A 16361-nucleotide genomic window follows, 5' to 3' on the forward strand; every position below is an offset into this window, starting at 1 on the left:
TTTGTATAACACACAACGAACGTTACGGCCGCGGTGAAACGAGACGAGGGTCGTTTGGCTGCGAAAGCAAACGCCATTACTCGACGAATAGAATTTCAGATACGCTCGATGGCGCGCCGGGAGTGTAATTTGTTTGCGTTGCCCCGGGGTTACGCGACAAGACCGACGTACTAATTTTCTAATCCCAAATGTAATACTCGAAAGGGACACACGAGATGCGGTTGTAAAAGTCAGCAATTCTTATACAGTCGCGGCAGATCGATCGCAACTAACGTGAAACGTACGACGTCGCAAGCTGGAAAGACTTTGAGGATTAATAATCTGAAACGAAGGAGGCACACCAGTGGTCGTCAGAAAGTAATTTTATTCGAGCGAGCACGAGTTCGTCAGTTGGAGTCTCGGAAATCGCACCGTCCGCTCGATCCACTTTGCCACGGCGAGCAGCCTCTGTTCGTGGAAGAGCGGCGCCATCAGCTGCAAGGACAAGGGCAGCCCTCCGCGAGATAGCTCGATCGGCACGTTGATCGCGGGCAGACCGGCCATGTTCGCGGGCTGCGTGCAGTGATCCTGGATCAGGCACTGCGTCTGATTGTCCAGCCGCACGAATTGGTCGTAGCGCGGTGCCTCGGTCAACGTGGTCGGAGTCAGCAGGAGATCCACATTGCCGTTCCACAGAGCGTCAAAGTCCCGCGCGATCAATCTACGCATCCTCATCGCCTTGACGTAATACCTCTCGTAATTTTCCGCCAGGAGAAAGTAATTGCCGACCAGTATGCGACCCTTCACCACGTCGTTGAAGCCCTCCGAGCGGGTCCGCTTGTACAGCTCGTGCGCCGAGCTCCACTCGTCGGCCCTGTGGCCGTATTCCACGCCGTCGTAACAGGCCAGGTTGCTGGCCACGTCGCATCGATTTAAAACGGAGTAACATACTATGGAGTAGTCGGTGTGCGGTAACGACACTGGGACGACACTGGCCCCCGCCTCTTCCAGAAGGCGCGACACCTTCGCCCAACATCCCTCGACCTCCTCGCTTATGCCTCGCACCCCGTACTCCTTGGGTATCCCGACCCTGAGATTGCTAATGTCTATCGTTTCGGGCAGGTTGATCGGTTCGTACTCCCTCCGTACGGTGGTGGGATCTGCTTCGTCGGGGCCAGCTACGGCGTTCAAAATCAACGCGGCGTCGTCTACCGTCCTCGCGAGAATACCAGGCACGTCCATCGAATTAAGTAGAGGAATAAGACCGTGGCGCGACACCAGACCGTAAGTCGGCTTCAGGCCGACCAGGCCGCAGTAGGACGCGGGATTGCGAGTGGAGCCGCCAGTGTCGGAGCCCAAGGCCGCGTAACAGGTACCTGTGGCGACTGCGACCGCCGAGCCTCCACTACTGCCACCTAAGACGCATTCGTTACATCCCAAAAATTTATCGCCAGTCTACGACTAGTTGTTTCGGAACTAAGTATACGTCGATCGCCCGGAGAGAAAAAGGACATCTAGTTCTAACAACTCGTTACAGACCGGGCTTGACGTATCCCTCAAAGTGAGCTAACTAAATGGACAAAAAGAAAAAGAGGTGCGCTAGGCAACAGTTGAAAAGTTTCCGCGGCAACGTACCTGCTATGCGCCAGGCGTCTTTCCCACTCCTCGCGGTGACCCGCGGACTGTCGGGCCCGTGCGAATAAAACTCGGACAACACCTCCGAGCCCCACAGGTTCTTGGTCGGCCCGTAAAGCGAGTCCACGGTGCCGGAGCCCATGGCGAACTCGTCGAGATTCGTCTTGCCGATCAGTACGGCCCCGCGCGACCTCAGCCTCTCGTAGACCGTGGCGCTGTAGCCTGGCGTGAAGTTGGCCAACATCCGCGAAGCGCAGGTCGTCGGTTCACCCTTGACGCAATAGTTGTCCTTGACGGCGACGGGGATCCCGTCGAGCTGTCCCAGCAGTGAACTCCTGCGTTGCCTCTCGTCGGCGGCGCGCGCCTGCTCCTCCGCGACATCGCTCGTCACGGTGATGTACGCGTTCAGAGGCTTCACGACGGAAGTCAGCTTGACGGAGGCCTTGCAGATCTCGGACGGCCGCACCGCGCTGCCACGGATCTTCTGGCTGACTTCTTTGATCGGGACGGACAGCAGCTTGTTCATCCTTCGTCCCGCTCGTACATGCCACTCGTACCCAACCTTCTTGCCGGCGACGGAGACATAAACATAACCTTAACTTGAACGGCGAGCGGACGTCGCGACAGTGCGAGTCGGCGAGGGACTCTCGAGCCTCTCGAGTATTCGATATATCTCGATCGAGCGTTCAATCGCGCGCCTGCGAGTCGAAGCGCGAAATTCGAATGGTCGATGCGCGGCGATTGCTCCATTATTCGAAGCGTTTTTCAATACGCTTAGGGCCACTTTAACCAACTCCGATTAACTTTAATCGGCGATTAACTCAAACAGCAGTGTCGCCAACGTGAAGGCTTGTCGTGTGCGTCGTTCTTACGGTTTAGTTATTTCGTAAAATCATTTATGTGAGAATTGTTTCGAATTTTTACAGTTTATCCTTTACATTAATACGTGCAAAATAAGACTAATTAAATTGAAAGTGTTGAAGTTTGCTACGTTACATGAAATATTACGTGTAAAAAATCTAATGTAATATTTCTAATATAACCAACATTGGGCCAACGTTTAGCCAATGTTTAGCCAACGCACTGTGCTACTAGGGAATATTTTAGCAAATACATGAATATTTTATCGACTGAGCGAATGTTTCGTAAGAAATTTTTAATAACACATTTTCGAACAAAATAAAAAGTTTCCTCATTTCCACGTTCCATCCCTGTCAAATGCAGAAAACATTACGTCTTAAAAATGTTTTATATTTTTACAAAACTGTCAGGAAAATGTCATTATGATATTTTCAAGATGTCTTATGACTTAATTTGCATTAAATTAGCTGGCAGTAAATAATTTTATAGGCTATTATACTTAAATTAGCCATCACTTACATATATTTTAATTGATAATGTAAATATCTATGCATATTCCAAAGAAAACTTAACAGACAAGTACGAAATACGTTATTGAGATAACTTTTACACATGCGTGTTGTCCCGGTACGATTCGATGACGATCCCAATGTTTATTTCTCATATAGTCCGCATTACGGACACTGTTTGCACACAAACCTTGAGAGCAAAGGTTGAAAGCAACTGTTCATCGACTTGTCGTGCATAATACTTAAACGCTACTGGATCCTCGGGCGAACGCGAATATCGTAGTCTCGTCGTAGAAAATATTAATTGTGAAACGATTTCAAGTGCTTCAACAGATTGATTACGCGTTCAGTGAGCAGCAATATGTCACAAGCGATTAATAAACTTGGTCGAAATAACAGCCATAAACGTTTCACTATAGCTACAGCAAATACATACACAAGCACACCAAAATCTGTACCCGTAAAATGGAACAGCATATCCTTATCAGAGATCGATACAGCTTCTTCTTCAAGCGGAGGCAGAAGAAATTTACAGTTGCAGATGCAAGGTAAGGAATTATTATCTTCATAACCGACTCTACAGCCCCAAGTGGGCCCTGGCCTTCGCAACAAATTGCCTCCATCCGAGGCTCATTTGTGTATTCGCAATAGTAAGTTTTTACGGTGAGGGGTTGTTAGCCAACCCCTTTTTCGGAGGACAGGGATACGTGTGGCAGGACTCTCCTCTAATTAAAAATATTAAGTTTATGTCTGTTATGTTAATCGAAATTATAGAAACGTTTTTAAAAGATAAATCCAAATCGCTATAGGTTTAAGATAAATAAAATTAAAATATAATACATCTCGTTAAATTAATCTATTCTAGATCTGGCAAAGAAGCGCATAGGATACACGAGGAAAAAGAAAAGAGAAGACACGAAAGGAAAAAAGGAAAGCTCTGATAGCGACTGGGAAGTTGCACAGAAAGAATTAATCGACAAACCTTTGAAAGGTTTATATCAATTAAAATTAGTAAAAAAAATATAAGATTTAGGTTTCCAAGTGTTGTATTAAAATATTAAAATTTTAATATTAAAATATTAAATTACAAAATATTCAAAAACCTTAAAACTAATATATTTTTTATATGACAGAAAAGCAAAAGAAAAACTTAAAGGGTGAGAAAAAAGCCGTCAAAAGGAAGCAACTATTAACAGACACGGATAGCGATTGGGAAACCGAATGGGAAAATTCAATGCATTCGCAGGAAACCATCCTGAACGACGACGAGCGCATCAAACTATTTGAGGATCTACCGGAAACAATTCGAGATATACCGAGCGCGTACAAAGAAATTTTATTCACGCACGAATCACCGATTAGAGATGTCCCTCGAAAAAGACGGCGTTCAAATTCAAAAGTGAATGATATATCGCAAGATACCTTGCTTTCTGTAAATTTACTAACGTCGGACGTACGAACTCTGGAGGAACTAGACGAAGATGAAACAATATTCGGTATATATGATTCTTATCGAAAATAATTGTCGAGATTCTGTTACGCAATCGATAACTGTCCAATTCTTTTTAAATTCTAATTTAAATTTTGCTCAGCATAATACATTTTATTAAAATTTTTTTCTTTAACAATCAATTGCGGGTACAGTTTATTTCTTTACTAGTACTAGTAGTACTAGTACATTTTATTGTTTCCCCTTAGGGTTACAAGGCGTTTTTTTTAAGGAACGTGCCCAAACCTCTTATAACACCTCTCTCTATATCCACTTCTCTATGTGGCGATCGAACGAAAAACCAACAATGTTTTGTTTGGTTTTGTACACAGGTACCCAGGTCTTCGGATTACCAGACCAGCGCACAATCCTCTGCGTCACGATCGCCACTTCTTATCTCTTCTATATAACATACTTATATTGTTATAAATATATTTTATATCTAGAGAAAAGACTATTATGAGATAGGAATATTATGAGATAGTAGATTTCTAACGTTTACATTCAATCGCAAATCTTTTTTCGCAACAATTACACGATTTAACAATCAATTTTCCAGTAAACAGATTTCTGTCTAATTGTAAGGGAAATAAATTCATGGTGAAACAACAGATGATGCCTATTAATTTAGCAGAAACTCCGCTATCTCATAGTAGGAGCCTATTCCACAATAGGGGACTTTTCTCTTTATATTATATTTTAAAAAATGTTTGTTTTAGATGTAAACAAGGCGAAATCACATGGTCCATTACGGAAACCAGAAGAAGGTCCGAAAGAACATCCTGAAAACTTTCCAACTTTGCGCCAGAAGAAATTTGTCAAAACATATTCCAGAAAGACATCTCAGAAAACTTCGTCTTCTCCGATGAAAGTGGATTTTATGCGAAAACTTCCTAAGATTTCTAGGAAGATGGAAAGTCCTCCGATTCCTCCAGGGATGGTATGCGATAGTGGATATTGGGACAAAAGTTCAAAAAAATTTATAATGAAAAGAGAATATGGTAAACGCATAATAAAGACTAGCAAAAGAAACACGAGAAAATTACGGGAACAAAATGATGATGTATATGCTATCGAGGAAACAGACAAAGAATTCGAAACTGATGGCCAAGATGGTAAACGAATACCTTTTCGTGAATTTTGTCGCAGACAAAAGAAAAGCAGACAAGACGCAGTCATAATAACATCTTCATCTTCCTCGGATACATAGAAACTAAACGATTTGTTTGTAGTTGCTTATATACTAGTAAATATTATATACTAGTAAATACTTATAATTATAAATGTTTTGGAAATTTAACTAATTGTTAATTTTCTTGATACTTGTTAATATATTTGAAACATCAACCATGTTTTAGTTATAATATATTCATCTTAGAGAGATGTTTTGTTCAATATTTCTTCAACGCCCGTTCTTTAACAGATAGAACATATTAATAATTATAAACGTTTTGGAAAATTTAACTAATTGTTACATTTTCAAAACATTTATAATTATTAATATTTCCAGTCTGTTAAAGAACGCGCGTTGAAGAAATATTGAACAAAACATCTCTCTAAGATGAATATATTATAACTAAAACATGGTTGATGTATATTTATACGAAAAAATTATGTTGTACATTAATATAATTTCTTTATGTAATAATTTACGTTAAATATATATCACTATGTTACTGCAATTATCTACATTCTTTTTGTTACATTTTAAATATTGTCACCTATATTTTTTTGTTGGCTATACTTAAAGCCAACCGGGTTTTATTTTATATGTAAAATTTGCATACATTAAATTGTACCTCAAAAGAAAGTATATTATCTTTCGACTCTACTTCAATAGAACGACAATTCATTGTGATGTTATTGCTGAGATTTTTACTACACGTTTGTACAATGTTAACGTATACTACAGTAATGAAATATTCATCCGCCCATCTTCTAAAATATCTTACAAAACATTTTCCAACTTTTTTCCTTAGTTCCGCGTGAAGAAGACTGATACTTCCATTTTTAAGTTAAAAGCAAATATTCTCAAATATTTCTTTTTGATTTTGAATACCTAGTCATTTTTATTGAGACAGTAAGACGACGCACTTTAGTGGTTTTATCGTCGAAGAGATAAATACGCTCGAGCAAATCTTATGTTTTGAAAGTTGTCTATATCGTTTGCGGGCATTAACGAGTAGATTATGCGAAATTATTGACATGTTTGGAAGTTTGCAAAAAGCACGAATATTCTAATAAGGAAAAAAGTAAATTCTAAATTTCTGATTGAAGACTAAGAATGACTAATTATTTAAGACTAATCATTATTAGTTATTTAAGATAAAACATCGCATTATTAGCCATAAAAATCTTCTTTATTTTACTTTTATTGTTATACTAATATTAATAGTAATACAAAATTAAAAACGTTGACAAACTATGAATGTATGATATTATTATCTTACACAAAACAAGCTTACAATTAGCAAACACAATATATTACATTTTTATTATTATTTATTATCATTTCTATTGTTTTTGCGATTAATTTTATTTTCAAATGTTATGTAATAAACGACTATGATATATTACTATAATTGTTAGATTCAGTTAAGAGAATGAATAATTTTCCAAAGTAACGTGATCGCTCGTTCACAGCAAACCTGCTGTTTGTTCAGTTTCTCAACCACCACAATTGTGGCGCCGAGGAGATCATTTATTCAGTTCGCGAAATATAATCCCACATGTAAAAAAAACGGTATAATTTCTGCAGACTTATGTTTGCACGCCCGTTCGACAAATATTGAATGAACGGTTAATTCGCATGTCCTTGATAGGCCGTCTTTATACGGATTGGTTAACGCTTAACATTAATTAGTCTGACGATTTCTGTCCTGCCGAGCCTACAAAGATTAAAAATATCGTTTCACATTTGTAAATTCGCGAGGCAAAAATATTTCCTTTTCGCCGAGTGTGCACAATCGAAGTTTATGAAGTCGATTGAGTGAAATCGCTTCGTCGAAGAAACTTGCATCATATCTCAGCGTATTTTCAACCTTCCTTATCTAATCGAGTCCACTCGATTACTGAATCTGATCCTCCGTATCCAATCAGTACAACTTTTGCCCTGCACTCGCGCGGACCTCTGTTTCTGGTGATCTCCGAATCAAATTCTCGTGTTCGTTCGTTGTCACTCAATATGGAAGAACAGTTTTTGAATCCGTTGGAGGATGACAGTGTACCGGATGATGTGCAAGAAAAATTGGCCAAAGTAATTGAAAGATATCAACAGATGAGCGATGAGGAAAAAGAGCAGTTCCAGCAGGGAGCCTTTGACGTGTTAACAAAGACTCTGCAAAAGTTACCCAAGAACACGATTCTGCCCACGTGGCTCGCACCATACCAGTCTTACATTTTATTCATTTTTGCGGTATCGATTGTGGCATTTCTACTCGGTATGACACTTCTTGCATTGCGTAATACTTGAACTTATACATAGTAAAAGTACAATGTTAACGAAAGAATTTGTTACGGGCGATAATGTACCAATAGCAAACTCGAACAGATGATTGCGTAATTACATAATTTATATATCCATATATATGGCGCTCCTGAACAATCAAGGATTTTTCTGTAATAACAATTTTTATATATTAAACAATCATTTTCCTGACATTTTTACTTTTTGCAATAATCTAATAATGATCTTGTTTTCGCAGTTATTGTTTCGCGCAGACTGTATAGCCGTGCAAAAGAACGAGAACAACGTCAAGAAGAAAAGCGGAAGCTTAGACAAGAGAAAATAGAGATGAAGAAGAAGAAAAAGAAGCTTGAGAAGAAGCAAACGTAATATGTGATTGTACACGGTCAATATTTTGGCAAAAAGCAATTCATTGACGAATAGGTGAACGAATTCTTACAATAAATTTGAAACATATGTTTTACAATCTGTGAACTTTTTCTTTGACGAATCAATCGGTTAATTCAGGGAGACAAAAAATAATAAGAACTGGCATCAAGAAATATTTATTCTGCCATTTCATTGACTTCAACATTTGTATGAGGTATACGAGTACAACAAACTTAAGATAAACCGGCATTACGTTTTTGTTCTCAAATATCAACATGTTTTCTAACCATTAAATTATAACAGAAAAAAATAAACTGTATTACCAAGTAACATATGTTTATATCTATTTATCATTACGTTACGATATTGAACTTTTCATAATTGATATCACGCAATGAAATCGCAGTGAACGTTCCCAATTGCAAGTACGATTCTTTGCAGTAATAAAAACTATATTTGTTAGACAGTCAATAATTAATGACACTTCATATCACGTTATATAACGTTATTATTTCATACTCTATCATGGAAACGCACAACCACATTCCTCAGATTTTAATGTATTATTTCATATATTAGCTAAAATGTAACAAGCTGCATTGATGTTTGTATAAAATTAGTATTGTAATATATATATTGTACATATATAATCATAACTTTAAACTTCACATTTCATAAAATGTTCAAAATCCTCAAAAATATTATTACAAAAGTCCCTTTTCTTCCCATATCGTAATATTAGTATTTATCATATATAGTATTTAAATGAGAATACATCTTTTTCGTACAGTTTACTATATATTTATCTTATCTCAAATACTTATCTAATAAATACGTCTATATTGACATATGGTTAATAAAGATATTAAAACTATTTTTAAAACTTTAACATTTTAGCACAAATTTTTAATTTTACAATTTTATTATTTCTTCCTAATAATAACGTCATTAAAGGATTTTATTTTATTTTCAATAACAATGTAAATATGTTAGAAGTTATCGAAGTAAACGAACTTATAACTATTTTAAACAAAACTTGTTAAATCAACAAAAACATTAACAATTATATACAAAATTAAAATTATATACATATTTTTAGCGTGGCACATATATCGAAAACCGATAGTTTTCATGAATTGTACTAAAAAACGATATGTAAATCGTACTTTTCACTGTATAATCTCTTTAGCTATCCATTGCTTACACGAACTTTTCCTTATTATATTACATATATCATCATTTAAATACTTTTCCAAACCACTATCAATTGCAAGGCTTACAAAACCAAAATCTCAGATGTGTTTAGCGCATTTGCACACTTATCCGAAAAGATAGATGGCTTTCATAATTGCTATGAACTTAAATAAACTTATTCATAATCCCAGAATATTTGAATGGCACAATCGTGCGACTGTACAAAATCTCATATTTATAGGAAAGTTCTCTAATATGAGATAACAGTTTTTCGCTGTTGCCAAGGCAACCTTGTGTTAGCACTCGTAATATAATATAATATAATATTGGATGGAATAATATATAAAATTCTATGCTCTTCTAAAAAAATTTGTAAAATTGACACCTTGCAGTTTTCTCGAACAGATACAATTTCAAATTATACGAGTCTCCCAATATTAATAAATATTTTAACTCGATATAAATTCACTTCTCATATGTTTAAAGATTAGGTACTTGAAAAGTTTAAGTGCTTGCATAATTAATGAGTTATGTACAATATAACAATAATTATTAATAAAAACGCATTTATACGTAAAAAATATTGCACTTGCATATATGTATGCAACTTATATGTATGTATATGAGTATGTTTCAACAATTATGTTGCAGATATGGCATGATATGCAAATAGATATAATTATTGTTATATGTAAAACAAGAGTATACCACAAATCCTTTATGAAAATTTATATACACCTCAACACATTTATATACACCTCAACACAACGCGCAAAAATAATTTTTTCATTTCGAAATGTCATTATTATTATAGCATTATACTTACTATATAGAGTTCACTTATGTATTCAGTTATATTTAACAGAAATATTATTATCAAAAAAATTATTAATTGGCTCGTTAGAAAATCGTTAATAATTTCCAAAACCTTTTTACATAATGTTATACGACAAATAGTTCTTGTATACATTTACAAAATATATTTTACCTGCTTTTGCCCCTCTCCTTTTTCTCTTTTTCTATTATATATGTATATAAAATATATATATATATTTATAAAAAATATTTATAAAAAGGAGAATCTACAGAAATCGTTCACATGATTTTTGACTTTATCAACAATTTGTAACGCTCGCTAGCCGGATCTGAAAGAAACATATATTGGCGTTATCGGTCTCTTTTCGATCTCTTTTCAAAATTGTAAGTAAGACTGTAGCTAAGTGTAAATTTACCTTTGATAGTCTCGACGAGATACATACTCTCGTCTTTCATGTTCGCTACCAGCTCGTCGGTGATCAACACGTGTATACCCTGAGGCCCTAGGAACAGTATCGAGTGCAGTCGGTCGTGGGGCAAGTTTAGAGCGTTGAGCAACTTATTTGTAAGCGCGGTGCCGGTCAAGCTGTCGAGGTAGGCGACTCTCCAGAGCGAGCCGTTGCCTTCCAACGAAAAATAGAGGGTGAGCTTCGGGGTCGGCGCTTTGGAATGGAGCGTGTTGAACAGTCGAATGCCATCCGCCACGCCGCAGATTTGGATGAGATCCTCCCGGGACAAGCGTAAAATATCCGATGCAGAGAAACTCGCGAATGTTGACTCGAACGCGTTGAATCGGCTGGCGCGAAGCCACGCGGTTGTCTGCGTGGCATTTGCGTCAGGTGGTAATTCGGTAAGACATGAGGCGCCCTACGAGATTTGAAGTTTATTATAAGTAAGCGACATGGACTGAATAGCTTCAAATTCTATACAAGCGCTCCTTTATAACTGTTAATTTTATAGGCAATTTTTAAGAAAGACGCTTTTTTTTCAAAAACATCACAATATAAAACGAATTGCGTGTCACTACTTTTAGTACTTTAGCACAGTAATGTAATGTGAAACGTTTTCTTCTCTACCAAGTCTTTACCCCGAAACGAGTACAAAAATTTAGGAAAAATTATTTAATTATCTGCAACGAAGATCTTTACTGTTTTCATAAACTCGATTAGTTGCTGCGGAAAAGTAGCTTTGTGCGAAGTCAAACTAACATCAACTTCGATGGAAGGTTGATCCGGCAGTATGGCTGCGGGCGATGGCAGAGCCGGCGCAGTTCCCACGTTTTCCTTCACGGCGTCCGAGGCAGGAACCAGTGGCACGATAGCGGAATTAGAAACCGAAAGTGCTAATGGGGCGACTACCGGAGACGAATTGCCGCCGATGCTTGCGCGCGTCTGTGGTGATCTGGAAATATCGCGTTAGTCGCGTGTGTTACAATTTCTCTTGAAAATCTGAAAGTACAATTATTAAAATGTCGCATTTCACACGTATTGTTGCGGCTATTATTTATAACAACATTACTGCACGAAAAACAATGCTGTTGAATTAAAGAAAATGAAGTTGCTTGACTTCAACGTTGACGTCACGGGCTGCCACAAACATAAATAGTTCACTCAATTGTATTGGCTATGGATTTTAATTTTAAGTATTGAACTAAATATCCAAATTATCAAGACAACTACCTAATGTTTTTCGTTCATTATTTTGAGTTGTTTCCAAGATTTTCTTTCAATTGCACTGATCTTGTTGAGACAACATCATTGTTTCCCGTGTGACAATGACGCGATTATAATTGTTTTCGTTTCGCGATGTTTCTCGGATGATTCTTGTCGTACAGAAATTTATCCGACGTACACCGATATAAAAACGTACTTTGGATTCTGGGCGCGCGACGAGTATTCGTTTACTTTGTGCCATGTCGCAAAACGTTGGCGACTCGATGATTATCAGTCTTATTAATTGTGCATGCAACATAAATCTTCGACCGCTGACACTTATACGCTCAGCTGAACAATTTCATGAAGAAGCGATGTACAGGAATATTCGAGATGCACGGTTTTCTGATAAAACTCGGCATCGAATAACTTCGCTTATGATAATAAATGGAAATCGAAATTCAGAAGGTAAAATGTGAAAGTAATACATGCACATATGATCAAAATGTGCTAATTTATTTGTTTGAACTCCAATAAGACCGAATGACGTAACTGTCGCGTAAAAATAAAAAAATAATGAACTTTATGATTGACTTTTTGTCTTAAACTCTTCAAATACGTTGCACCGAATGTCACAATTATTATTATATAAAACGAGTACATAACTTTAGATAATTTTAGATCATAATACAATGAACTATACATCTGTGCGAAATGGTAAGTTTCCTACTCGTTAAAATTCAAGAGCCGTGGAAAACGTCAATTTTAGTATTGTCGAGCTTGATATAAAGTAGCTTAAACGTTATCTTCCTTGGTCAATTCAAAGTGAGATTCAATCGATGTTTCACAACATTGAAAAAGTCAATATTCATTTCGACTTATTGTTAGGAGCTTCGCTCTTAAAAGTTTTTGGAAAAAGCTATACAACAATATAAAGAAAAGCGTCAATATATCCTTACGCCGAGTGCCCCTTTAAACAAATCATGAGCTTGACTTTTCTGAAGCCGTCGGGCCTCTTCGCGTTCCAACACTTCCTTATCCGGAGGCTGACCAGTCCACCTCGCATAAAGTACCCTCTCTTTATCCGCGTGTTCGACAGGGCATGGACGAACTTAGCCACGACCTGCACGTGCGGTGGACCACCGCTCACGATCACCTCGTGCTCCAGAAGCCACGTGACGAACTGATCGAGCGGATAACGCGGCCGCTTGATGGACCAGCAGCTCCTCAGGTCCCAGTAATCCCTTGACATGACGAGTACGCTCCCGCTACGGCGGCTGGACCGAAGGGAATCCTCTACGGTAAATCGTTTTTCTCCTTGAATGCCTTCTTCCGACTCTTCACACGCTCATTCATAAACGTGGTACATCCGCACGCACGAACGTCCGACCGTTCTCCAAGCGTCTTCCCATCCATTCGTGGTCGATGTTAGCGAGATATAACGTTCTCGAATCTCCGTTCTGTCTTATCAGCTCGATCGAGTGATGATTAATCGCTAACCGATCATCCACATCGCGCTGCTGTTCGGGAGTATGTTCGAGATACAACGCGAGTCGTTCGATATATCGATGATGCGGCGCGCAATGTTCTCCAGCCAGCAACTGAATTCGCTCGGCGAATTCGAGTAATAGAGCTCTTGGCTCGACTCGGCTCGGCAGATAGGATCAGTTCAAGTCAGTTGGATTGCATTTGTCTGCCGCGAACCGGATACTGCTAGTCGCCCGCCGGCACTCGTCCGCCGACGAACTCTCTCGAAATTCTGACCTTCGCGCGTGGCTCCCTCGAGTTGAAATCTCTCACTGAGTCGCGTGATTGGCGCGTCGTATCTTCTTCGTCTTCTTCTTCTTCTTTTTCCTCTTTCTTCACGCACCAAGTTCCACACACGTCACGTGCGACGAGCAAACACGCCGTCGCGCGATAATCACTCGCGCGATCCGGAGTCCCGCGAGCCGAAGAGTGGAATCTCGCGAGCCGAAGAGTAGAATCCTACGATGAGTTTCCTGGAAAATCCGAAGATCTTTTTTCGTCGAGCGTAACCGGTTTTGCGCTCCTTCGCCGCCTATAGGCCGTTCGCGCTCCGTTGTTTGCCTTCCACTTGTCCGATGCACCTCTATAAAAGGAATGAACTTTGTAACCGGCGAGAGTCACCGAGCCTATGATGTTTATCTTCTTGACGTGCCGCCACTTTGCATCGGGCCTAATTACAGTGCCACATGTGCACGAGTGCGCGCAGTTTTCTATCGCCGCATGAAATACTCGGACCGTGCCAAGTGTAGCCGCTCTATTTCTTCTTTCGGGAGATTCGCTCCGCGCGCTCCGAAGTTACCAAGTCGTTTTCCCCCTTGAAACCCGGAGAGACAGATATTTCAATTGCAAGATGAATTCAGCACCAGAAACAATTAATGTTCCTCGATTTGCGCAATTAATCTCATTGACGTTTCCTGATACGCAATCTGTACAAGCGGCTGTAATATTCCTCTCGTTTTCCTCTCTCTAAGCTACGGGAATGTCGCGAATCTAATTAAGCTTCCTCGAAGTCGATATTATCTTTCGATCCAGAGAAGTCGCCGTTTTATTCGAGCCTCTCCTGTGTTCACGCTCCCTCGATGTTCTCTCAAAATAGTAACTTCATTGCTACCTGTTGTCCTCGACGAATTCCCACTAGTCGGGGAAGAAACGGGATGCGCCCTGGTTGCAAGACTCAATTTAACCGCCCTGGCGTCAGCTTTTCGGCGGCAGGGCTGCTCGTCATCTGAGGAGAGTCGGGAGACGATCTTGCCGCGACAGGAGCACGTAAATTGCCAGGATATCGCGTGTCACCACGAAGCTCAGATTATCGGTCGACGCAATTGAAAGTGCGCGTGAGACTCGCGTGCGCTCTGTCGGAAGTCGATTCTCTGCTACGACGGACGAGGGCATTCCTGAACTGGGCTCGCTCACGATACAACAGATCTCACTGTTTAACTGCACTTGAAGGAGATCGCTATCGCTCGAAGAAGTTCGCTCGATGCATCACACGTGGTTGTTATTAAACGCGGCCGCGAGCTGTCATAAGCTATCTGTCACAAGTGATCTCGTCAGCGATTTTATTGCATGACTAACGGCTGATTGATTACGTTAGTTCGTTCAGTTCCTCGCGGGGGAAACCGCGGACGGGGAGCCGGGCAAGTGCGACTCTACTTGTTCAAAAGGCAGCGCAATACCAGATCGCCCTCGATCACGATGCAATTCGGATACATCAACGGCGCGAGAGCAAACTGGTCCGTGACTCAATCGAGCTGAACACTCCTTTGCCGAGCGCGTTATTTACGGCTGGCAATCCCGATCGATCCGCTTCTTGTCTCGATTCAACTCAGCCGCCGCCGCCGGAACCTCGTCGCCCACCGGAATATACCGGACTAAGATTAATTCGGTTATCTCGGGCGATAACTTTGGCTCGCTCTCCTCTCCTCTCGCCCGGTCGTGCGCCGCACAAACCAGGTGACTCGTTCAAATGTTGAATTGTCGAGCCTTACTTTATACAAATATGTCAAGTGAATAATCGAAACGCGAGCCACGGGAACAGGCCCCAGAACTCTACCGGTTTCCACTTCACCTCCAATTAATTATTCCCTAGCCTAGAGATGATTAGTTCTCTCCGGCGGAATATGATGCAGACGCCTCGCACTACTCCGAACCGCTTCGAGCGACAACAAGTTGAGGAACCGCCGGCTCGGCCTGGTACCGGTTCTCGCGCGCACCACGCAACTGAGCGACTGCAAGCTCAGCCGCTTTCTTCCCGAGTAATTCAAGGTTGAGCGTGCGAGCTCGGTGGGACGTCGATTCCCAATCCAGGCAGGAGAAGAGGAGCGTACACTTTTTCGGCGCTGCCAGGGAGGAGGGTGTGCGATTGATCAATGTCGCGGGCAATTGCCGATAACGTCGCCGTTTTATTTGTCGAACAAGTGTGTGCTCGGCGGATTTGACGGCGGCGATCCCAAATGTTGAATAATACGATCACACGATATCTAGTTTCGCTGCGACCTGAGCGGGGCCTGAATGGAGATTCAGCAGAAATCGACACGCGGCCACGCACAATACACGGCGTTCCGGATTTATTCGCGTGCACCGTGTCTTTCCCTCTCGCAGTGTCTCTCGGCTGCTCTCTCTCTTCCTCTCTCTCTCCTCGCCGGTTCTCCAACTTCCCCTCCATCGAGAGGCAGTCGTCGGCGGAGACGGGGACACCGGCTCGCGCCAGTTTGAGCCAGTTTATCGGCGACGATGCCCGGCGTTTACCTCCGCGTCTCCCCCACTTCCCGTTCGCCACCACGGAGGAGCGAACTCCTGACGGAGGCATAGCCACCGCTGCTATCCTTCACCAGAATCAACTCCCACCAGCCGCGCACATTCTG

At 40.7% G+C, this 16361-nt stretch overlaps 4 protein-coding genes across 8 annotated transcripts in view; 2 read left to right on the forward strand and 2 right to left on the reverse strand.

Moving 5' to 3' along the window:
* Positions 1–344: 344 nt before the first annotated feature.
* LOC105565071 (glutamyl-tRNA(Gln) amidotransferase subunit A, mitochondrial) lies at positions 345–2265 on the reverse strand. Its single transcript, XM_012017928.1, has 2 exons — positions 1615–2265; positions 345–1394 (listed from the first exon to the last, which is right to left on the reverse strand). The coding sequence occupies exons 1-2, from the start codon at positions 2138–2140 to the stop codon at positions 364–366; spliced, it is 1557 nt and encodes a 518-aa protein (XP_011873318.1). The 5' UTR covers positions 2141–2265; the 3' UTR covers positions 345–363.
* Positions 2266–3148: 883 nt separating this feature from the next.
* LOC105565072 lies at positions 3149–5753 on the forward strand. Its single transcript, XM_012017929.1, has 4 exons — positions 3149–3532; positions 3850–3975; positions 4118–4480; positions 5193–5753. The coding sequence occupies exons 1-4, from the start codon at positions 3346–3348 to the stop codon at positions 5681–5683; spliced, it is 1167 nt and encodes a 388-aa protein (XP_011873319.1). The 5' UTR covers positions 3149–3345; the 3' UTR covers positions 5684–5753.
* A 1793-nt stretch (positions 5754–7546) lies between these two features.
* Positions 7547–8405, forward strand: LOC105565073. The gene is made up of 2 exons (XM_012017930.1): positions 7547–7913; positions 8178–8405. The coding sequence occupies exons 1-2, from the start codon at positions 7658–7660 to the stop codon at positions 8306–8308; spliced, it is 387 nt and encodes a 128-aa protein (XP_011873320.1). The 5' UTR covers positions 7547–7657; the 3' UTR covers positions 8309–8405.
* A 63-nt stretch (positions 8406–8468) lies between these two features.
* The window catches only part of LOC105565076 (transcription factor CP2-like protein 1), a 32155-nt gene continuing 24262 nt past the window's right edge, over positions 8469–16361 (reverse strand). For all 5 annotated transcript variants that reach the window (XM_012017934.1, XM_012017933.1, XM_012017935.1 and 2 more), the window contains 3 exons: positions 11527–11719; positions 10735–11185; positions 8469–10647 (listed from right to left, as the gene is read on the reverse strand). In XM_012017934.1, coding sequence (XP_011873324.1) covers positions 10598–10647; positions 10735–11185; positions 11527–11719 — 694 coding nt within the window. In that variant the 3' untranslated portion in view covers positions 8469–10597. The remainder of the gene's footprint in view (positions 10648–10734; positions 11186–11526; positions 11720–16361) is intronic.

This window comes from Vollenhovia emeryi, unplaced genomic scaffold, assembly GCF_000949405.1.
Source record: "Vollenhovia emeryi isolate VEMERY1.0 unplaced genomic scaffold, V.emery_V1.0 DF939155.1, whole genome shotgun sequence".
Taxonomy (NCBI): Eukaryota; Metazoa; Arthropoda; class Insecta; order Hymenoptera; family Formicidae; genus Vollenhovia; species Vollenhovia emeryi.

Excerpts from the sequence above, each read along its gene's own strand:
- LOC105565073 (XM_012017930.1), top strand. The coding sequence starts at position 7,658 with ATGGAAGAACAGTTTTTGAATCCGTTGGAGGATGACAGTGTACCGGAT. Across the intron at positions 7,914-8,177 it reads GATTGTGGCATTTCTACTCG|TTATTGTTTCGCGCAGACTG; the intron begins GTATGACACTTC and ends TTGTTTTCGCAG.
- LOC105565072 (XM_012017929.1), top strand. The coding sequence starts at position 3,346 with ATGTCACAAGCGATTAATAAACTTGGTCGAAATAACAGCCATAAACGT. Across the intron at positions 3,533-3,849 it reads TTTACAGTTGCAGATGCAAG|ATCTGGCAAAGAAGCGCATA; the intron begins GTAAGGAATTAT and ends AATCTATTCTAG. Across the intron at positions 4,481-5,192 it reads CGAAGATGAAACAATATTCG|ATGTAAACAAGGCGAAATCA; the intron begins GTATATATGATT and ends TGTTTGTTTTAG.
- LOC105565071 (XM_012017928.1), bottom strand. The coding sequence starts at position 2,140 with ATGAACAAGCTGCTGTCCGTCCCGATCAAAGAAGTCAGCCAGAAGATC. Across the intron at positions 1,395-1,614 it reads AGACGCCTGGCGCATAGCAG|GTGGCAGTAGTGGAGGCTCG; the intron begins GTACGTTGCCGC and ends AATGCGTCTTAG.